At 40.1% G+C, this 23399-nt stretch overlaps 1 protein-coding gene across 10 annotated transcripts in view; it reads right to left on the bottom strand.

The window, feature by feature from the left end:
* The window catches only part of LOC138747023 (polypeptide N-acetylgalactosaminyltransferase 6-like), a 187742-nt gene that overhangs the window by 88519 nt on the left and 75824 nt on the right, over positions 1 to 23399 (bottom strand). For 6 of the 10 annotated variants that reach the window (XM_069905863.1, XM_069905862.1, XM_069905864.1 and 3 more), the window contains 4 exons: positions 22215 to 22302; positions 17218 to 17339; positions 1875 to 2487; positions 1048 to 1220 (listed from right to left, as the gene is read on the bottom strand). In XM_069905863.1, the coding sequence (XP_069761964.1) occupies positions 1048 to 1220; positions 1875 to 2365 (664 nt within the window). In that variant the 5' untranslated portion in view covers positions 2366 to 2487; positions 17218 to 17339; positions 22215 to 22302. Of the gene's footprint in view, positions 1 to 1047; positions 1221 to 1874; positions 2488 to 17217; positions 17340 to 22214; positions 22303 to 23399 lie in introns of those variants that run through there. The other 4 variants (XM_069905865.1, XM_069905866.1, XM_069905871.1 and 1 more) reach the window with 3 other exon arrangements.

Here is a 23399-nt window from a genome sequence, read left to right as displayed (position 1 = left end):
AGGTTTACCACAAAACAGTGGGGTGGAGGGGGAGGTAGGTTTATGTCTGGGGCTTGAGGGGACAGTGGCAAAATTGAGAGGACAGGACATGCAAAGAACAAGTTTAAAGCAGAGCATTCCAATGCTCTGTGGTTCCGGTACCTGAAACTCAAATGTTGTGGTAATGATTAAGGCCTCACTGCAGAACAGTCCATGTGGCAAATGTTATGCTCGTTAAGGCCTGATGATGACAATGATGAAAAATAGAACAAAACTTCCACTTTTTTTGCAGCTGTGATCAGTAACAGGAACTCAGGAAGTGGGGGGAAGAGAAGCAGAAACAAAGTCTTCCAACCCAAATTGCTTCTTTGATTTAGTCTCTCAAGTATTCCCTTGAATACTTGAAAAGTCCAAAAACATTTAGAGAGAAAGAACAAAAAAAAGAGCAATGCCAAGTTGTTAAAATTTTAAAAACAGAAGAGGATTAGGAAAGAACTGAAGTGGCTGCAGTCACAAAATAAGCAGACTCCATGGGCTCCATACAAGGAAGCATGATCAATAACCGACACCAACCAGCTTGTATTTATCTCTACACCTTTGGATATGTGATAATAAACTTGAATTTGCACTGCAAACTGTAGCTGGAGACTTGGACACCACGCTAGAGCAAGGACATAAACACAATGGAAAATATTGCAATGCAGATTCATGAGGATTTTCACAGAGGAGTTGGATTTTAAAAAAAAGACATCAACTTTCTTTCCCCCCCCCCACTAAACTGAAGCTGAGGCAAGAGGAACCTGATAAGATCAACAGATAGGAGGGCAAAGAGTCATGAGTGGAATTCCTTGATTCGGATGGCTCAAATCTATACCATTTAACCACTAACCCACTGCTGAAACTGTTAGTGCCATGATCTGATGGGGTTTAATTATCAGGCATATATTTTCATAGGACTATTACTGACCAGATATGAACAAATCAACTCAAGATTAATACTCAAATTTTTTCAAAATAAAATCCTATGTTCTGATCCTGTGCACAAGTCTCCAGTAAATAAAAACTCACCATCAGTGCTGGCATCATCCACCAAGAGGATTTCTTTCAGGAGTATGGCTGGGGAAGTATGCATCACACTGTACACCGTCCTCAGCAAAGTGGACCAGGCTTCATTGTGGAACACGATAATCACACTGGTTGAAGGTAGAGGAGGGCAACGCCTGAATCTCTGTTCAATACACCTGTACAATGCAAACCAAAGAGAGAGATTGATGTACAGAATGCTTAAATAAAGCAACTGAGAGCAAATATTGAGTTGCTCTTGAAAAAACATGCAGCATGGATTGAAGAAAACAGTTGCCACTTTTTCAAGATAGGACAGATTTTGAGGAATACAAGATTAAAACAACCAGAAACAAGATTTTGAAAATTTGACTGGAATTCTGGCTTCACAGCTTTTGGGGGAAAAAAAAGGCTACCTTCTCAGAGAGATGTCCAAGCATTTCCCCAGAAGGGAAGCTGCATCCATCAGAAGTTTCCACTTGTCAGTCCAAGCTAATAAGATTAAATTTTACCCATCCATTGGCCTCAAGGATAACCTCCTTGGTCAGAACTGATCATTTGCTGTAATCCCTACTTGACAATGAAATGGAAATTGTACCCAGGGCTACAAGAATAATGGTACAGGAAAAGTTATTTTGAATTAAAGGATACCTTAAGATAATAGACCAAGTAATTTTTTTTTCTGCACTTCCTCAGAGTTGAAACTGGGCTCCCGAATTGAGAAAAGTTTTCCATTTCCCAGCATCAGTATTTTAGCAGTGCTGAGCACAAACTTTTAATCGAACACCATCCTTGCCACAAAAACTCAACCTTAGAAATATGAAATATCCTACTCTGGAGGTCGCGTGTCTGGTCCAAGACTTCTGTGCAAGGAAATTCGGTCACTGGCATAAGCATTAAAACAATGCTTTTCAAAACCACGCTCTTTCTCCTTCTGTTGTTCCGGGGAGAGATTGTCTGTATGAAAGGCCTTTGCATTGGCACCAGGTGTGTTGGGATCCTCAGGAGGGCGAGGAAGGAAGATCTTCAGTTCCGCTGCAGTATAAAATACTGGGAAACAGTTCTTGCTGTCATCAACAACCTCTTGGTCTCGATCTGGAGCAATGATCTGAAACTTGGGCATTGAATCGCGGATATTATTCACTGCTCCAAACATAATTCCCAGCATTCTGTCTTTCCTGCCTGTCAAGTCCTTTAACCAGGATTCATCCTTTGGGCTCTGTTTGACAACATCCCTTTGGAGTATGAATAAAAATATCACAAATATTATACTGACCATAGCAAGTTTCACTGGACCAAATCGTTTCCTAAAAAATAGCCTCATGATTGCTGGTTAAATGTTACAGAATAATAATGGTACTGAGATTCCCTTTGGAGTAGATTGGTTTTATTTACGATGAAGGAGGCCACTCCATTAATCGGTTTTCAAAGTTCTTGTGCATGGATCTGGAATAATAAAAAAAATTACATTGGTTTTTAATTTCATCTAATTCCAAACTTTTGCAATGAAATGTTCAGAAATGTAAACCCCAGGACAAGGCACAATAGTTACACAGAGCCACATCACTTGGAGATATTGACAAATATTTTTTTGTTGCTGTGTCAATATACAGAATGCATCACCCGGTAACAGTGTAGGAGCACACTCATCAACTATATGACTTGATACAGTTGAATACAAATATTTTAAGTGATTTTGTTCAATCTGAAACTCAGGTCTTAATTCTGAATGAAATAAACAATGAGGGAAATATTTAGATTTGAGGTGGAGGAGAGAGAACAAAGGCGGTCTGAGTTAGAAATACACAGATTGGAAGAAGCAGGCAAGCAAAGGAGAATTGATGCAGAGAAACAGTTTAAGAAAAAGATGAAAGACAGAGTTCCACCTTCTGGTACTAGTGAGAGGTTTATGACCAGGAGGGAGGTTAGGTTAGTTCCTTCATTTGACGAGGCTGAGAATGACAAATACTTCCAGCATTCTGAAAAAGTTGCTGAGTGTTTAAAGTGGCAAAAAGACCATTGGTCCCTCATGTTACAGGCTTACTCTTCCCTAACAACCCAACATGCTGCTGATTGTGAAGCAAGCCATGTTTAAGGCTGATGAATTGGTTCCAGAGCTTATAGGCAGAAATTCAGGAATTTGAGACAAAGACTGTGCAGTGACTCGAGCTATGGCAAAAAAAAATTTGCAAGTGCTGTGCAGACTGATTTAAAAGGGACCAGAATCTGTGATACTGCAAAACAGTAATCAGCCAAAGACCTTACCTCCTTCTTTATTGGACCAGAGTTGTTGTTAAACCCAAGTGTAAGGATTTGTTGTTATCCCAAAAAGAGTTTATAGCGGAGCAGAACAGAGACCCTAATCTTACTGAAGTGAGAGATAATGCTCTCTTTGATGATGAAATTAAGAAAATGACAGTTGGATGTTATTTCAAGGAAGGCATGTTGATGAGGATGTGGAGACCACCTGAAATCTCTGCCAGTGAAGAATGGACAATTGTTCACCACAATGTAGTTCATAAAGCTGATAAGGATGACATTTTAACTTTGGCCCATAGAATGCCTTTGAGTGGTTATCTTGGGGTAAGGAAAACTACGTATAAGATTATGAAACAATTTTATTGGCCTAGTTTAAGAAATGATGTTGTGACATTTTCCCAGAAATGTCACATTTGTCAGGTTGTGGGTAAACTCAATCAGGTTCCCCCAGTGGCTCCTTTACAACCTACTGCTGCTTTTGACGAACCCTTTTCTAAAGTTGGCCCATTGCCCAAGACAAAATAGGAATCAGTATTTGTTAACTGTCATGTCTACAGCCTCCAAGTTTCCAGAAGACGTATTAAAGCCAAAACTGTGTCAAAAGCTGTAATAAAAGTTTTCACTTTCATTGGTTAGCCGAAAGAGATTCAATCAGTCCAGAGAAGTAATTTCATGTCGGGGCGGTTTCAGCAGATAGTTTATAAATTAGGAGCTAACCAAATCACATCATCTGCATATCATCCAAAATCTCAAGGGGACTTGGAGAGGTTCCATTTGACCCTCAAAACCTATGATGACCTATTGTTTTGAGAATGAGAAGGACTGGGATGAGGAATCATTTGCTTTTGTTTGCAGTGAGGGAGTCTGTACAAGAATCATAGGCTTTAGCCCTTTTGAGCTGGTGTTTGGCTATCAAGTTTACTGTTGTTGAAGGAACAATGGGTTAATGAGGATGTGCAGTTGAATTTGTTAGATTATGTTTCAAAGATCATTTTCAGAAAGTCTGTAAATTAGCTTGAGAATTTGAAAACACTTCAAAGCAAAATGAAGGTCTGGTATGATTAAAAAAAAGATAGGGCGAGAACTTTTAAACTGGGGGGGGGAAATAAAGTGTTAATCCTGCTTCCAACAAATTATAATCCCCTTGGGGCAAAAATTTCAGTACGAGATAGAGTCAAAGGTGAATGAAGTCAACTATGTAGTTAGGACACCTGATCAGAGAAGTAAAACGCAGAGTTGCCATGTGAACAGGTTAAAACCTTATTTTGAGAATTTGCCTTTTAAGCAAGGAACAGCCTTCACCTGTGGTATTGGTTGTTGATAAAACTGAGTTTAGGGCTCATGAGATGGTACAAGCTGACTCTTGTGAGGGTCACTTCAAACAAAACATTGTTCTTCTGTCTAATTTGAGTATTTTGCAGAATTTGGATGATAATTTGGCTCATCTTCACCCCAGGAAAAGAAGCAACTGAAACAACTACTTTTAAAAACTAAGAACCTGTTTCCAGATGTGCTTAAGAGAACCCCAATAATTTCTCATGTTGATGTTGGAGATTCCAAACCCATCAATCAATATCCATACTGGAATGAATGTTGAAAAGTGTCAACTGCTAGATGAAGAGATTGAATACAATGTTAAAGAATGATATTATTAGATGTTCTTGCTCAGATTGGAGTTCACCTTGTGTCCTGCTGCTTAAAATCAGATAGGACGGATACATTTTGCACTGATTATAGAAAGGTTAATGTAGTGACAAAGACAGGTGCTTATCCTATCCCTCGGGTGCAAGGTGCGGACAAGGTTTGAAAGGCCAAGTTTCTTATGAAGATGAACTTATTAAAGTGTTCCTTTAACAGACAGAGATAGGAAAGTTTCGGCATTTATAACCTCATCAGGGTTATATCAATATAATTCTTTACCATTTGGAATGAAAAATGCTCCAGGGACATTCCAAAGAATGATTCATTCTGCGATTCAAGGTTCAGAGCATACAAATTCTTGTATTGATGATTTGGTAAAGGGGAATGACACCTGGGATGAACATATCTCTGAGTTAGTGAAATTGTTTGACAAACTTTCAAAAGCAAACCTTACTGTTAATTTAGCTAAAAGTGAATTTCGCCATGCCACTGTGACTTATCTTGGTTATGTAGTCAGGGAAAATTGGCAAGGGTATCAGGTAATATGAAAAAAAATAGACAGGAAGGTAAAGGTGGTGTGGTGGCACTCTTAATCAAGGATGAGATCAGGGCAATAGTGAGACACGATATAAAATCTAAGGAACAGAATGTTGAGTCCATCTGGGTAGAGATTAAGAATAATATATGGGGGGAAAAAAAATCACTGGTGGGAGTTGTCTATCACCTACCAAATAACAATAGCACAGTGGTACAGGCAATTAACCGAGAGATGGTTGAGGCATGCAAGAACAGAGCGGCAGTTGTCGTGGGAGACCAACTTTCACGTAGATTGGGAAAATGAAGTTGCTCGAGGGAGTCTGGAGGATGGCTTCATAGAATGCATTCGTGATAGCTTTCTTGAGCAGCATGTTAAGGAACCAACAAAGGAGAATGCCATTTTAGATCTAGTATTGTGCAATGAGATAGGTAAAATTAACGATCTAGTTGTTGGGGATCCTCTTGGAAAAAGCGATCATAGTATGATAGAATTTATCATACAGATGGAGGGTGCAATAGTTCGATCTAAAACTAGTGAATTATGCTTGAACAGGGGAGACGACAACAGGACGAGGGAGGAATTGGTCAGAGTTGACTGGGAGCACAGGCTAGTTTCAAAGAGACTTTTCACAGTGTTCATCAAAAATATATTCCCGTGAAAAATAAGGCCAGAAAGAGAAGGAAGAGTCAGCCTCAAGTTAACTAAGGAAAGTATAAAATTAAAAGCTCATGTGTACCATATAGCCAAGAGTAATGGGAAACTGAAGGATTGGGAAAACTTTAAAAGGCAACAAAGGAGAACTAAATGGGAAACAAGGAAAGGGAGGAAGGATTATGAAGGCAAATTAGGACAAAATATAAAAACATAGCAAAAGACGTTTTACACACATATACGGAAGAGGGTAACTAAAGTCAACATTGGAAGATGAGAAAGGGAGATTGATATTGAGTAATGAGGAAATGGCCGAGGCATTGAACAGATATTTTGTGCCAGTCTTCACGGTGAAAGACACATCCACCATTACAAAGAGTGGTGATAGGGATGTGAAGGGAGGTGAGGGCCTCGATAAAATAATTGTTACAAAAGAGATAGTGATGAGCAAACTAATGGGACTGAAAGTGGACAAATCCCCTGGTCCTGATGGGATGCATCCCAGAGTACTCAAGGAAATGGCGGGAGTTACAGTCGATGTGTTGGAGGTCATTCACCAAAATTCTCTGGATTCTGGGCATGCTTGAAGCATTTTCCTGACTACAGACATTAAGGATGAAATAGCGAGACATTTAGAACGAAGGGGTTCTATCAGGAAGACCCACCATGGAAAGAGCCGGTCTTGTTTGAGTTCTTTGAGAATATAATGGGTGTGGTAGATAGAGGGGAACAGGTTGATGTTGTACATTTGGATTTCCAGAAGGTATTTGATAAGGTGCCACACAAGATACTTATCAATAAGTTGGAGATGAATGGAGTCGGGGCAAGTATATTGGCATGGATTGAGGATTGGTTAACTGATAGAAAGCAGAGTGTCGGGATAAATTGATGTTTTTCTGATTGGCAGATAGTGGTAAGTGGGGGGCTGCAGGGGTCGGTGCTAGGCCCGCAGCTGTTCACCATTTACGTTGATGATTTGGAAGAGGGGACAGAGTGTAGGGTAGCCAGGTTTGCGGATGATACCAAATTGGAAAAGCAAATTGTACAGAAGATGTGGAGAGACTGCAGAAGGATCTAGTTAAGTGAGGTGAGTGGGCAAAGGTCTGGCAGATGGAGTACAATGTTAGTAAATGCGAGGTCATCCACTTTAGTAGAAAAAATAGAAGAGCAGATTATTTTTAAATGGTGAAAGACTGAAGCATGTTGTAGTGCAGAAGGAGTTGGGAGTGCTCATGCATGAAGGTTGGGCTGCAGGTACAACAGGTTATTAAGAAGGCAAATGGAATGTCGGCCTTCATCAGTAGAGGTATTGAATTCAAGAGCAGGGAGATCATGCTGCAACTGTACAAGGTGAGGCCACACCTGGAGCACTGTGTGCAGTTCTGGTCCCCACACCTGAGAAATACTGGCCTTGGCGGCAGTCCAGAGGAGGTTCACCAGGTTGATCCTGGAGATGAAGGGGTTGACCTACAAAGAGAGACTAAATCGCCTGGCATTATACTCACTTGAATTCAGAAGAATGAGAGGAGATCTTATAGAAACACATAAAATTATGAAAGAGATAAGATAGAGGCAGGAAAATTGTTTTCACTGGTAGGTGAGACCAGAACTAGGAGACACAGCCTCCAGATTCAGGGAGTAGGTTTAAGACAGAGATGAAGAAAAACTGTTTTTCCCCAGAGTCGCGAATCTGTGGAATTCTCTGCCCAGGGAAGCAGTTGAGATGACTTCATTAAACGTATTTAAGGTTCAGTTAGATAGATTTTTACATATAAAAGGAATTAAGGGATATGGGGGAAAAGGCAGGTAGATGGAGTTGAGTTAATGATCAGATCAGCCATGATCTTATTGAACGGCAGAGCAGGCTCAACGGGCCGGATGATCGACTCCTGCTCCTTTTTCTTATGTTCTTATGCAAGTTCAGATGATTTTGAAGTTTCCTGTTTCCATGGGTAAAAAAGCTGTTAGGGATTTTTTGGGAATGGTAGGGTATTATAGAAAGTTTTGTAAACATTTTACTGATATTGCTCTTCCTTTAACTAACTTTCTGAAGAAGGGTGAAAAGTTTGTTTGGACAGAACTTTGTCAGGAAGCATTTGATAAACTGAAAGCCATTTTATGTCACCAGCCCGTGCTTAAGACTTTGAGAAGCCATTTTCTTTTGCAGTAGTTGCTAGTGATGAATCTGTGGGAGAAATATTATTACAAAAGAATGATTGTGATGACATTGATCATCCAGTGGCTTACTTATCCAAGAAATTTAATGAACAGCAAAAGAATTATTCTACTACAGAGAAAGAATTATTGTCCCTTTACTGACTTTGTAGCATTTTGATTTTTTTTTATATCTGCACAGCTCAGGGATCACTTGTGTATACTGATCATAATTCCTTAGTGTACTTGAGTAAAATGAAAAACTAAAAATAGACAATTATTAAACTGGAGTTTAATTCTGCAGGAATATGATTTAATAATTCATTAAGGGCAAGGATAATGTAATTGCTGATTGCCTTTCAAGATGTTAAGTTTGCAATTTTGCTGAAAAATGTTATTGATCTGTATTATATATGTAACAATAGGGTGCATAGTATTTTAAGCATTGTAGGTTGCAGTTTAAAATTATGCTCTTGCAACTCAAATGTTTCTTTGTTGGGGGAGATATTACAAGCTCCTGTTTCATTTATGGACATACTTCAAGGGTTCAAACAGGCTGCAAATCATTCACACCTCACAGACTCAGAGGCACTATTAAGTGATAACTATAAACAAAATTAATGCTCTGAAAGAAGACAAAAGAACAATGGTTGTTTATTCAGGAAAATTAATGGGACTCTTAGAGACACATGATCATGAGTTTGGGACACATTATTGTTCAAGCAGTCATCTGATAAACACAAAAGTGGAGTGGCTTTATGTGAAATGGAGAATTTTGCTGATTCTCCTCATCAGGAAAATTATTGAACCACTGTGACCATTAAATTGGTCATTTTGATTGACCCATATCTGGGTAAAGGAAGCAGTATCATTCCTGCATTTGAATCATGACCACTTTGATGGTCATTTCATCTGACCCATGCCTGGGTTTTGTAAGCATCGTGAAAGTCACACGTTTTGTTTCTCCTACGCAAGGAAGAGAGGAGTTGTGACAACTATTTATATGAAAGGACATTTCTCGAAGCAACTCAACAAGCACAAAAGGGATATATATCTGATTTATATTGTATTTTACAAGAGATTGATAGAAAAAAAGATTGGGATAAGGATAAGTTGAAATGGGAAAAAGATTTAGGTTTTATAATAGCTGAAGAAGCTTGGATGGAAATTTGTCAGAATAGTATTAGGAAATTGGTTAATGCTAGATTAGCAATGATTAATTACAATTTTATACATCAGTTATATTTAACACCGGAGAAATTAAAAAAGTCTTAGTAAGTCGGATTGCTGTTTTCGTTGTGACCAGACTGCTAATACTTTTTTGCATACTGTTTGGTTTTGTGATCGATTGCAACAGTTTTGGAAGGGTATTCAATCTATATTTAATAGTTTATATAATATTTGTCTTGTATTAGATCCTGGTATATTTTTATTAGGGAATATGCAATCATTAATTGATTTGGGCCTACAAGATTATCAGATTTCTTTTATCTATTTAGCTTTAGCTGTGGCCAAGAAATGTATAGCTCTTACTTGGAAAGATAGAAATATATTAACTTTAGATAGGTGGTATTTGGAGATGAAGTTCTGTTTGACTATGGAAAGGATATCTTTTTCAATTCAGGATAGGATGTCTTCTTATAGGTTGAAGTGGACTCCGTTTGCTAAATATATGCATTTAAGTTTGATTTAAATATGTTTTTAAGTTTGATATTTTAGTATTGATAATTTTTTTTTCTTCTTTTTTTATGTTCGTATATTTACTTGTTATGTTTTATCTTTTTTGTGTAAGGGGGGGTTTTTTATATATATATATATAATTATTGTTCATTTTATTAACTCTTCACTCTTTTACTCTTTATTTTGGGGGGGATTGGACTAACTTTAAGCTAGGTCATTAATGTTGTGTACTAATTGGGGGGGGGTTTAGTTTATTTAGTCTGCCGATGTAGTATTGTAATTTTTATTATCTTATGTTTAATCTTTTTACTGTAACTTTCTATTTTATTCATGTTATAAAAATCTTAAATAAAGTTTTTTTTAAAAAAAAGAAGCAACTCAACAAGGATTCATGAGTTTTCAACAGTCTGATCACTCAGTCTCTCACCTCCTTTGTAATTACTTCTAAACATCAGTTTAAAAGTCTGAGTTTCAACACAGGATTTCTAAGACTGAACTTTGGGAATGACTTTCCAGAATTATACCCACACATGCAGGTTAAGTTTAGATAAGTTAATTAAGATGTTATATTATTAATAAATGTTATTTTTTTAAAAATAACACTTCTTGGTATATTTCTACTGCTGCTGGACTATCACTATCATATAAAAGATAACTTTTGATCAAAGGTAGGGGCAGCATGGTTAGTGTAGTGGTTGGCGCAACACTATTACAGCACCAGTGACTGGGACCTCAGTTCGAATCCGGCGCTGTCTGTAAGGAGTTAGTACATTCCGCCCATATCTTCGTGGGTTTCCTCTTGGTGCTCCAGTTTCCTCTCATCCTTCAAAATGTACAGAGTTGTTGGTCAACTGGGTGTATTTTGGCAGCACAGACTAGTGGGCTGAAAGGGCTTGTTATGCTTTTTAAAAATGTAAAGTGTGATCTACTTCAGCAGAAAAATAATAATTTTTTACAAAGATAAGAAATTGTCAGGTGTCAGTATTCAGAGGTATCTGGGTGTCCTTCTGTAGGAACCAATGAAAGTTAACATGCAGGTTCAGGCCCATTGATCAACCAGCAAGTCACTCAATTTAGGGCCATTAAGGGATAGACAATAGGTGCTGGCATGAAAACTTTGTTCACAAATCAGTAAAAACTGTTCAGTGACATCCATTTCCCCCATTTTTAAAACAATGTCATGTGGCAACAATGCAGCACCAAGCAAGGTTTGAATGCAAAACAATCATGCCCATCACAACTAAACCTTGCTCATGCAAAGCAGTAATTAGATGATGTCTAATCTTTGCAGTTAGGATTACTACAGACAAGTTATTTGTGGTGATATTGGTATTTAACCCGAAAAGTTTGTATGATTCAGTAAAGGGGTTGATTGGTTTGAGTTAAAGCAGTTGGTCAGAACAGAGAAGTGCCATCTATCTGCAACTTGGGATTCTAGGGGTGATCAGCACCTCACCCATATTCTGCACATCTCCAGACCCCCTCACTTTGGAGAAATTCACTGACTGAGCTTGCACAACCCCAAGGTGGAGAATTCCAAACATTCGCCACCCTCTTCCTGAAGAACTTCACTTTTCATCTCAGTCTTAAGTGACTTAGCCCTTATGGCCTCCTGGTTCAAACTCCTCGGCTAGGGAGTCATTCACCTTCACAGGCTTAAAAAGAACTTGGCATATTTCAATGAGGCGCTTCCAAATTTGAGAGAATCTCCACTCAAAAGGCCAACCACTAAAGCCAGCCTAATGTTTCCCCCGCCCCCCCCCACCCATCCCCTTACACTCTCTCTGTGGCAAGTATATTCCTTTTTCGGCAAGGAGACCAAAACTGTTGCGGATATTCCAGGTGGAGTCTCACCACAAACCCCTATATAAATGTACACTTCTGAACTGAGTAATTTTGTATAATAAGTAGTCTCTGCTTGCAAACTGCACCAAATAAAAACAAGGAATGAAAAGGAGAAATGGGCAGCATCAAAGGCGAGGTGAAGAAAACTTTTGCTCTGAACCCAGTGTGCTTGGGAGAGGGGGTGGGGGAGGGTGGTGACTGCTTTTGTTTTAATCTTCCACTACATTCCTAATGGATGGTTTGACTTTACCTGCAGATTACACTGACACCAGGTCTGTAGCCTAAGAACTTGCTCAGAGGCCACATCACATGTCCATTTCAGACCATGTTTTTTTCTAACCCTTTTGTCACTGTTATTTAGATTTTACTCTGTATGGAATGCCATTAGCACTCCATCATCCACAATATGTGCAGTTGTGTCAATGAATGGTTTACCCTTAAAAGAAAGGGAGTTGTGGGTGTGGAAAGAAATAATTCTCTCAGTGGAGAAGTTCAAACCTAAAAAGTTTGACACATTTTCCTTGTGCTGCTTATTATACAGAGCACACAGGAAGAAATGGACAATGAAGGCATAATGATTTGAGAGCTTTGAAGTAAAAAAAATGTGACTTAATTAAAAATTAAAATCATTCCTGCATATAAACAGAGGCAAGGAGGGTTAGATTCACTAGGCACTTTTACACAGCTGCTGAGAAGCAGAAAATTTCCACAAATTTTCTTCTCCGCTGGCAGTGTAAAAATGTCCTGATGGAATTTTCCCGCCAAATTCCATCCTGTAGTTTTCCCACCAAGACTCCTACACATTTTTATGGAGTGGCTGCAGTGCAAGTTAACTGCAGGCACTCCATAAGAAACTGGGCTAATGAATACGACGATCAGCTTCTGACAAACTCCACAAGAAGGCAGTGTAAAAGTGCTTAGGAAAAGTGCTGGGTAAATGACCACTCCAGAGGTAAGTATGCAAATCTATTTATTTATTTATTTGTTTGTTTGCAGAATTTTTCCTTTATTTCTGTGTAAAAAGTATAACTGATGAACAAGTTACAAACCCAGTTCACACTGATCACAAGTCACAAGAGCAAACCTTAAGCAGTTTGAAGCCCCTTTCACACTTGCAAGTGATCCCAGGAATCAAACGGCAATCGGTCTTTAAAGTGGCAAGTGCAAAAACAAAAATCAGCTCAACGTCGGCGTAAGATAACAATCTCACGCTGGGATTGGTGGCCTCGACTCCTAGTACAATCCCCGGCGTTGAAATCAGGCAAGTGTGAAAGAGCTACTTGGATTGTGGGATTGAAATGACCCAAGTTTTTGCATGAGTGAAGGAAGATTAAAATGAAGATTATAAACTTTTGTCATGGGTGAAGTGGGAAGGGGGGTGGGGGGAGAAAGAAAGAGAGAGAGAGAGAGAGAGAGAGTGTAGCGGACAATTTTTTTTAAGAGCTTGGGAAAATTGTTAGCGCAATAGCGCACAATTTATAAAGACCGTGGGGAATAAAGCAATGGCGGACCTGACTTCCCAGAATGCCATGTGGCAGAGAAACCCCTATATGAATGCTCCATGTATGCAGCTGGGCATACAGCCCTTTCTCTGCCACATGGCATTCTGGGAGGGTAGGTCCGCCATCACTTTTCCCCACGGTATTTATAAATTGTACGCTATAGTGCTACAAACTTTCCTACGCTGTTTAAAAATTGTCAGCTATTACTATTTATTGCTCGCACTTTCCCACAGTCCCATATAAAAGTTTATATAGGTTGGCACAACAACAGCAGGGGCTGAAGGGGTCATACTGTACTGTACATAAAGCTTAATTATGTTATAATTAGGCATCATTAATTTTGTTCAAATACAAGATCATAATACATTGATCAGGATTTAGGGCAGGTCCACCATCACTCCGATGCGTCGTGACATCACCGGTAGAAGGTAGAACAGTCCTAACCCCAGGGATAGCTCCTTGGAAATGTGAAAGCGTTCACTGTCCCAGTTAGGAGTGGTGAAGTGTGAACAGCCAAACCCATATTCCTATCCCAGGACACTGAACAGCCAATTTAGTGGGATGCAAGTGTGAAAGAGATTTGGTGAGCCCCAAGATGAAGTTGTGGATGTGCATTATACAAAGATCAGTCATTTCCCAGTCACGAAAACAAAATCCAGTGAAGTGTTAAGTGGAAGAGAAGTGAAATCCTTCCTCTTGCATCCACACACTACAGCCAAGAAGATTCAGAATAGGAGCCATTATGGCATCATTTGCTGATTCACAATGAATAACCCATTACAGCACCACTTTAGCACAGGGCTGCTTTGAGCATCCACAAGAGCCCCACTTATTTTTGGCAACAGGACTCCATGGAATCAACACAAGAGCAAGTTACAAGGCTACAATCCAAGTTTAGACAAATCACAAACCACAATAGCAAACCTCCCACAGTTTTGGGATTAAAAAATGTTGACCATAGAATCTTACCATACAGAGGTGCAGATTGGGGGCTGATGCAGGGCTGAACCCAAAAAGTTAACTTGGTGCTGCTAAGCTTTCAAAGGGAGGAAACACGTCGACAGTACTTGTGTGCAACCAGAATAATTCTCGGATTTGGGGCCAATGAAGGAATTATTTAAAACAAACATTTTTAAAAAGCAAAGATGAATTATGGTGCAGGCATTATGTAATGGGAACCACATTAAAAGAGACATCTGCCCAACATGATTTAAACTTGAATGCATAAAAAATAAATTTGCTCACTTCTTGACATCTTTGCTGACTTGGCAAACTACTTGAGAAGTTATCAGGAGTTGACCACTGTCAGACTGGAGTGACTGAGTAGTCTGTATTATCTTGGTTTAATCATCAGCCTCCTGGTTCCTCCAAGTGTTTCAAAACCACTGTGGCCACACCTACATGGTACTGAATTCCTCCCATTGTAATATTTCCTAATGAAAAATGGATATTTTGATCCCCATCTAAAGCAGTTTTTGTGATGACTAAAAGAGAAGTCCAGTGGATTAGAGAAGTGACGGACTGCTGGATGAGAATATAAAAATTTAAATTTAGCCACACAGCACAGTAACAGGCCCTTCTGGCCCACTCGCCCGTGCAGTCTAAAATGAACTCAAACCCACGCAGACAAGGGGAGAACATGCAAACTCCTTACAGACAGCAGATTTGAACCTGGGTCGCTGGTGCTGTGATGGCATTGCACTAACTGTGCCGTCCCGTTCTTCTAAAGAATCTTTCAGCAGAAGACATCATTCACCACATCTCAACCAGGGTGATCGAGTGTAGAAAACAAGCCAACTGACCCTTCCCTTGTATGTGTTTCTCCTCTGGATACTCATCTTAATATTTTATCATTTCTCTGATCCACTGGGTTTCCATAGTACCACTAAAGGAGCAGCAGAAACCCAGCAGATTTCACAATCCACATTAGCAAACCTCCCACAGTTAAGGATTAAAAATCCATTACATAAACAATTTTTCTTCCCAGTAAAGAACATCCCCACTGCCAATGGTTTACTAAACATCAATAAAAATATTTGTGCTTGTAAATGGATCCAATAACTTGGTGAACACTGGTGACTTACCCACTGATGCTCCAAAATCTTTCCATCACCTAGAAAGTGCAGGTCAGAAGTGTAGTGGGCTACCCTCTATTTGCCCAAATGCAACTATAACGCCAGTAGAAATAATTGATCCTATTCAGGTAACTTGATTGGCATCCCACCCCCCACCTTGTTCATTCACATCCTCCACCATATTAACTAGTGTGAACCATCTCCAGAATGCATTACTGCACCTTGTCAAGACTATTTGAACACAAGCACTAACCATGAGAAGGGCAGCAGGCATACCAGAACATCACCATCACCTGCACATGCCCTCCAGAACAAACATCACTCTGACTTGGAAACGAATTGTTATTCCTTGATTGCCATTAGATTTAAATCTCCCACCCTAATAGCACTGTGGGAGCAAAAGGACTGCAGCAATTCAAGAAGGCAGCTCATCCCCACCTTCTCAGAGTTCATTAGGGGGAGCAAATCCAGTCAAGCCACTGTCTCACAGCTTGAGCGATCTGGGATCAATCTTGAATTCCGGTGGTGTCTGTGGAGTTTACATGCTCTTGGTGACTGCATGGAAATCCTTGGGTTGCTCTGGTTTCCTCCCACATTTTAAGCACATGAAGCTGTAAATTGCTCCAAAGTGTGTGGGAGATGGGTAGACTCTGGGGGAAGTTGTGAATGTAGGGAGAATAGAAGGGCATTAGTATGGGTGGATGCCTGGTGTTCAGCACAGACAGTGGGCCGTAGGGACCGTCTCCATGCTGTTTGACAATTAAGGATTGGCAATAAATGCCGACCTTGGCAGCAATGCTCATATCCTGTGAATAATAATAATTTTTAAAGAAATCATATTGTGTGGTTATCCACTGGTGTGTAAAGGATGTGGTGGACATTGCTATTCTAAGTTTTAAACACTCAGTGTGTTTGCAAGAGGACAAGAAGGAAAAGCATCCAGAAGTACAAGCAAGACTTGGGCATTGAGTGAGCTGCTGTGAATTAGAAAATAAAAGACTTTAAACTCTCTGCCAGGTCACAAGCACTTTGGAGTCATTAGCCAGCAACAAGCATATTTTGGAAGAAAAGGTTTTTACACAGTGCTGATCAGGTGGAGACCCAGTTCCTTCTTGATCAGTTCTTCCTGCCAATCAAAGCACTAAATGTATAAAGGATGGAATATACATTCCTTGTCTCAAAGTAGATTTGTTTTTCCTGTGCCCCTTTGCTAATAGAAGAAATATAATTCCGTTATCCTGTTTGGCAGCCACACTGGAACTGCACAGTAAGCAGGGAATGGTCTAAACTATGCGAGGGAAGTAACCATTAAATAAAAACAAAATTCTTGACCTTGCAAGGTGCAAAACGTTTTTAAAGAAAATGAACTAACTTGGCGTAATCCACAATATAACTTAGCCTGGCATAAAACTAGTCAGACATTGAATAGGGGCACCATCATCAGCTTCAAATATTGAAATAATTGGCACAGAGCCTGTTGGCTGACAACCCGCTCCTTATTGGGCTTCCAGTTGATGCACAATACCCAGACAAGATTTGAGGCAGAATACAATATAATGTGACAGCAAGGTCTCCAAGTATCACCTCCTTTCCAGAACATTGTCTCAGCCTACAATTAATCACACAACTTCTCACATGCACATAAAAGGCAAAGATGGGTTTGTAAAGTTCAATTCAAAACAGATCCAAATAGAACAGGAAGAGCAGATAAAGTGCATTACTTGGCTTCGCACTTTAGTCAGGTAGTTTCTCAAAGGCTCCAGTTTCTGGCAGATCTACAATTGTGTTACAAATTTCATCTTAAAGTGCAAATCAAGATGACGATCCTTACCAGGTTCAATTTGCAGGTTTGCAAGGGAGCCGTTAGATATATCAGCAGGCATAGGCTGCCTTGAACCTCATTTCCACCAGACTCCAGGCCCAAAATGACATTTTTCCGTTTCCAGTTTCAACCTTTTTTTAAAAAAAAGCAAAATAAAAATATTCAGTTTCAAGAATATTCTATCACCTTTTCCCATTAGTAATGTCTGTATCCTTAAGCAAGGACTGTAGTCATTTCTGTTGCAGGATGCAAAAGCTGGAACACATCCTTGCCAGAAATTTCTAAGCATATTAACTCTTTGAAGGCGATGGCAGCATCAACATACAAAAGTCCATTTAATCAGGACTTGAGAGATTTAATTGGATCTGTCATTGGGTCGCCACAAGACCAAGTGACGGGTACGGCAGTCCTTCTCTAACACCTGGCAGGCAAGTCCGTAAAGCTGCCAAACACCAATGTTAAATTGGTACTCTCATTTAGGGTGGCCATAAAAACTAGTGGAGAAAATAAATGTGGTACTTGGGATTCAGGGTGACCCTGGCTTTGTAGGTTCCAAGCTGACCACTGAGGTCAGCGCGAGAACCCCAGACTGACACTTGAAAATCAAGCGTCAAGAGCAGATAGTTCCAAAATACTTCCGACAGGAACACACAATCCTATCTGGGAGGTCGAAGAGGACGCCAGTGAATTTCAGAGACCTTGTTCTTCAATTGTCAGATTGCCTTTTTAACCACTTAATCAGGCTGCTGTAGCCTGAGATTGTATAAGATTGTGTGCTGCCACACTACAATGTACTTAGGAAAAAACAAGAGCATTAGACTGTATTCACAACTTGCTATCTTCTTCGGGTCTAGTAGTGGAAGTTCTTGAACAGACAATTCTTCAGTTAATGCTCTCTGTGCCAGTTATTTTGATATCTGAAGCTGATGGCAATGCCTATTCAATGTCTGATTAGCTGTACACCAGGCAGTCAGTTATTACTGCTGGGGCCATCAGCACCAGTTCAAATCAATAATCCAGCACTCTCCAAAAGTACACATTTAAAAGGTGCTAAATTGGTCCTCATTGATCATCCGAATGACCTTTTACATTCTAACTCGATGGAAATGTACATTCAAGTTATCAAAATAAAAATCATTCAATTGAAGGAAAAAAAAGTGTAGGCTCACTATCACTCAAAGGTTAAAAAGGTAGCTGCCATGCAAGCAGTTGTTATACACCAACTGAGATAAACGTCAAGATGTTAAACGTAAAACAACTGAAGAGAACCAAAAAAATCCTTCCTGCATCATGTCCAGCACTCCACAAACTTATAGCAAAACTAACTTAACTGGGACTGTCACCTCGATGCTGGTTTTTGGATTTCATCATTCCTATCATGAAGGAAAAGGCCGTTCAAATACCAACATCCTTTCTGGGCATATACAACTAAACCACCTCATGATCTACCAAATAAAAGGTAAAAGTTGACAATCTTAGTGACAGACTAGCTGCAAATCCTTGAGTTTTCTTTGCATTGAACTGAGATTGGGTAATTTTTTTTTTTTAAAAAGACAAACATCACGGTAAAAGGCCCTTTCAGTCCACGAGCCAGTGTCGTCCAATCACACCCAATTGACCTACATGCTTGATACATTTTTGGAGGGGGAGACGAAACTGGAGCCATGCAGACTCAGGGAGAACGTACAAACTCCTTACAGATTCGAACCCCGGTCCCGATCACTGGCACTGTAAATGCGCTGTGCTAACTGCTACACCAACCATGCACAACCTTAACATCAGGGATGGGGAGAATTTCTGGTGGACCTGCACAAGATGACTTGTGGTCACGCCAACATCAAGCTTCCAACTAATCAGACAAACCCGCACCATGATATTCAAGCAGACATTTCAGCAAAAATGGACATGGCATCTTGGAATTTTGAGATTGCTAGTGTATGAATGGGAGGCAACATTTCCAGTGGGAAGTAGGAGAGTGTTAAGATACGAACCTTAGAGCCTATATGACCAAGAACAGGAGGAAAAGCAATTATGTAATGTAATGCAAGGAATAAAAGGGAAAGGAAGGCAAAGGCTGTAAGATGGCAATAGTGAAAGGGGAGGAGGGTGGGGGGTGGGGGGGGGGGGCTCATATACTGCAACAGAATCCCCAGATTTCTCTACTATTAATTGATCCACCATCCTCAGCAGTACCATATCTTTCTTCCATTTAAAAAAAAATTGCTCTTCACAAGATCTGAATTCATTGATGTACATACTAAGAAATCAGAAATGAACTATTCAGGGAAGACATTGTATGGTTTTCTAGTACCAGTACTTCACTCACAGAGAGCGCAGATTGGCAGAAAGTTGTTGGAGATAAATCAGTGTAATTAAATTACATGACAGGAACTCAGCGCAGCATGTTCAGGGTATCGTAGATGCGGTTTTGATCAAAGCTGCTACGGAAAGTCTAACGTGCGTGGAAATGGGCCTCGTAGTATTACATTTCCATTAAAACTAACAGTACAAAACACATGAAGCGTTGAAAGACTTTTTTCCTGCCACCCGTGGATGTGATCTTGAATACCTTGCATCATTCAACCTGCTCAAATAGCGTTAAGTCTGTGATATTTGCCTCTCATGCTCAACATACCCCATTGAAATTATGTTGTCCCACAATGCAAATCAACTCTATTCAGAGGAAATTGCAGACAAAGTGTCAATACCAGTGCAATGAACATTTATGCAACAATATTGCACAGCACGATTTCACCCCATAAATGTTTCATCTGATGGCAAAGTTTGTCCACAGAATAAAAGATGGTTGGCAAGATGCAAGGCAGGAAATTACATTTTTAAAAAACCCACAAAGAGCGAGACGAATGACTGCAAGGATCAAGCCAGTTTTACTCCAAATTGTTGGAATCTGATGCCTTTACTCAGTGTATTGTTCCTTGCAAACTCCTTAACTACCCCATGTGAAAAGCAGGAGCAGGCACCAAACTACTTTAAGGCCAGAAAATTGGGTTTTCATGTTGATTCAAGTTCCATCTTATAAAGGTGTGACACACCAAGGAGGATCAGAACATACGTGTGTGTCGAATATGATTAAAATCAAATCAAACAAACTCTTTTGCTTGCACCTGATGGATATCCCTCCATACCCATGTGTCTATCTAGAAACCTCTTAAATGCTACTGTGTATGCTGTTGTATCTATACAATCCTATTATATCTGCTCCCACCACTACCCCTGGCAAGAATTCCAGGAAATTATAGGCCAGTAACCCTTCAATCAGTGGTAGGGAAACTATTGGAAAGAATACTTCTGATTCAAGTACATTTGGAAAGTTATGGTCAGATCAAGGACAATCAACATGGCTTCACAAGGGGAAGATCATATTTTACTAATTTAGGATTTTTTGAGGAGGTGACAAAGGTGTTTGAGGAGGGTAAGGCAGTGGATTTTATGTACAGGGACTTTAGTAAGGAGTCTGACAAGGTCCTCCATGGTAGGCTGATCCAGAAGGAGCAGATGCTTGGGTTCATAGTTTGGATAGGAAATTGGCTAGCTAAGGGTAGTGGTGTAAGGCTGTTACTTGGATTGGAGTCCTGTGACAAGTGGAGTTCTGTAATGATTGGTGTTAGGACCCCTGTTGTAATGTAAATTTTTTTCCCAATCTACATATCTGTTCCTCCACCTCCCAGTGGCTGTTGGGATGCCTCTAGAACAGCCCTCTCAGACTGACTACAGCTTTCTCATTTCAGATCTCTACCCACACTGCCTCAGTAGTGGAACTCAGCATCATGTCCTCCCCTGGAGGCAATCCCAATACGGAATGCTACGCCTCCACTTCTATTAACTCTTTCTCTATTAAAACACCAAAATCCACAAACATTGAGCTGCCAATCCTGTCCCTCGCAGCCACATCATAATTCAGATACATGACATACAACCCCAAGGTTCCTTTTCCTGTAGACAAAGCAGAATTTACCACTTCTTGGTAGTGTAACTAAAAACTGTAGTCAACATGTAAACAAATAAAGAAATACAGAGAGAATTTTTAAAAAAAATCAATAAAGTGCACAAGTGAGAGTCCTTAAGTGAATCCCTGATTGAGTTTGGTGTTGAGGAGTCTGATGGTGGAGGGGGAGCAGCTGTTCCTGAACTTGGTGGTGTGGGTCTTGTGGCACCTATAAAGGTGTGGTGGTCCACCACTGGCCTACTCCAGGGGACAAATTCTGTACCAGCAGAAGAGCATGGGGACAAGACAACACCTGGCTGGCTGTCAATCAGCCAACCTGAATAGGCCAAGCCCCACCCGGATGGGTGTCAATCACCCTCTGGGATACAAGCCTGAGCTGGCCCTTCGAAGACACTCAAGAGTTTACAGCAGCTCTCCTCACAGCTGACTCTGGAAGTTTATGTCGAATAAAGCCTGTTGTACAGTCTTTTGGTTTTGTGTGTTTGCTTCTGACCAACAGCACACCACAAAAGGTATACCCCATTTTACGAATATTCACTTTATGAAAACTTGCTTTTTACGAAGAAATCTGTGTTCCCTTTTATGAAAATAGCCTCCATTAGTAGTGAATGGGTCTTCGCTTTACGCCATTTCAGCTTACAAAAGGTTTAATAGGAATGCTCTAGTTTGTAAAGCAGGGAATACCTGTACTTCTTTTCAGGCTCCAAGTTTATCTGCCTTACCCACAATACACTGCATTAAAATAAGAACACTCCAGCCCCTCAGTCTCACTATCTTTCTTGTCCAAAATTAAAGTTGTTGGGAAGTGAAAAGCAAGTAGAGTACCACATTAACAGATGATGGAACTATCTCTCAACTTTACATTAATACAATATTAGTATTACTAGAAAATTTAAAATTGCATTGATATCCAGCACATAGTACAAGTTTGCTTGATCCAGTGTAACAGAAGTAATACTAGAATGAATGAAATGATACTTGTGCATCACTGAACACAAAGGTTAACTTTGAAACAGAAATATGAACTTTGAGACATTACCTAATTTGGGTGCAACAACTGCTGTGTCAGACCGGTAAACCACAGACGACTGCCAATTCTGCTGTACTCCACGCTCTCACTCCTTGTGCTGTTGAGGAAGTGCAAACAGGAAGCTGATTTGTTTTGGCTATTGTAGAGGCTGATTTTTGAGCCACAGAAGAATGAGAGGTCAGCCGTACCCTTACCCCATTTCCCATTCAGTTTCAATTCATTATGGCAGGGAAGGGGGTAGGAAGCAGCTTTTGCTAATGCAAATTTATGCTTAGGCCAATTAGTGTGGCAAATGTAAAGCTGGGATTGTTTTTGTGCAGAGAGAAAGACATACAGATAAATACAAAGCCCGTTTTGACTCCAGGCAAAAAAAAGAGGAATGATTCAACTTTATTTATATTGATAGCGTGCAGATAGTCCCTTGTCAGGACAAATGGAAGCACCAAATTGAATTTGCTCCTCTGAGAGAACTATCTGTAATGGTGGCCCCACCAGAGGGCTTGAAATCTAATTGCGTCAATTCCCTTTCAGCTTGGGCAAAGCTTCTGACGTTTCCATCCACAAGTTCCCTTTGTCTTTCATCTGTTGTTACAAAAAAAGTAATTGGAACTGAAACAGTTTGATTAATTTTAAGAAGATAATTTTGTTATTTTGCCAGCAGGATGTTAAAAGAGAATATATAGCCAGGCTACTGCCTCATATTACTCAAGGTGTCGCAATGATGTATATTGAATCAGAATTATGAACGTCACAAAATTCATATTTTCCGGTAGCATCACCGTGCAAACATTTCAAAATAAATAAAAATAGTCCAAGAAAAAGTCTAAGTGAGGCAGTGTCTGTGGTTCATTGATTATTCAGGAATCTGATGGCAGTGGGGAAGAAACTGTCCTTGTGCTGCTGAGTGCTCGTCTTCAGGCTCCTGTACCTTCCCCTGACCCCTTCCCCATGGGAGCAGAGTGAAGAGGGCATGGCCTAGGTGGTGAGGGCCCTTGAGAATAGAGGCTGTTTTATTAAGACACTGTCTCTTGTAGATGTCCTCGATGGAGTGAAGACTGGAGCCCGTGATCTTGCAGGCTGAGTTAACAACCCTCTGCAGATTTTCCTCATCTGAGCATTGGTACAGTCAGAATGCTCTCCACAGTCCACCTATAGAAGTTTATGAGAGTCTTCAGTGACATACTGAATCTCCTC

Source organism: Narcine bancroftii, chromosome 12 (genome assembly GCF_036971445.1).
Source record: "Narcine bancroftii isolate sNarBan1 chromosome 12, sNarBan1.hap1, whole genome shotgun sequence".
NCBI lineage: Eukaryota > Metazoa > Chordata > Chondrichthyes > Torpediniformes > Narcinidae > Narcine > Narcine bancroftii.
Note: the sequence above shows the minus strand (reverse complement) of the source record. Positions and strands in the feature narration are given on the sequence as shown.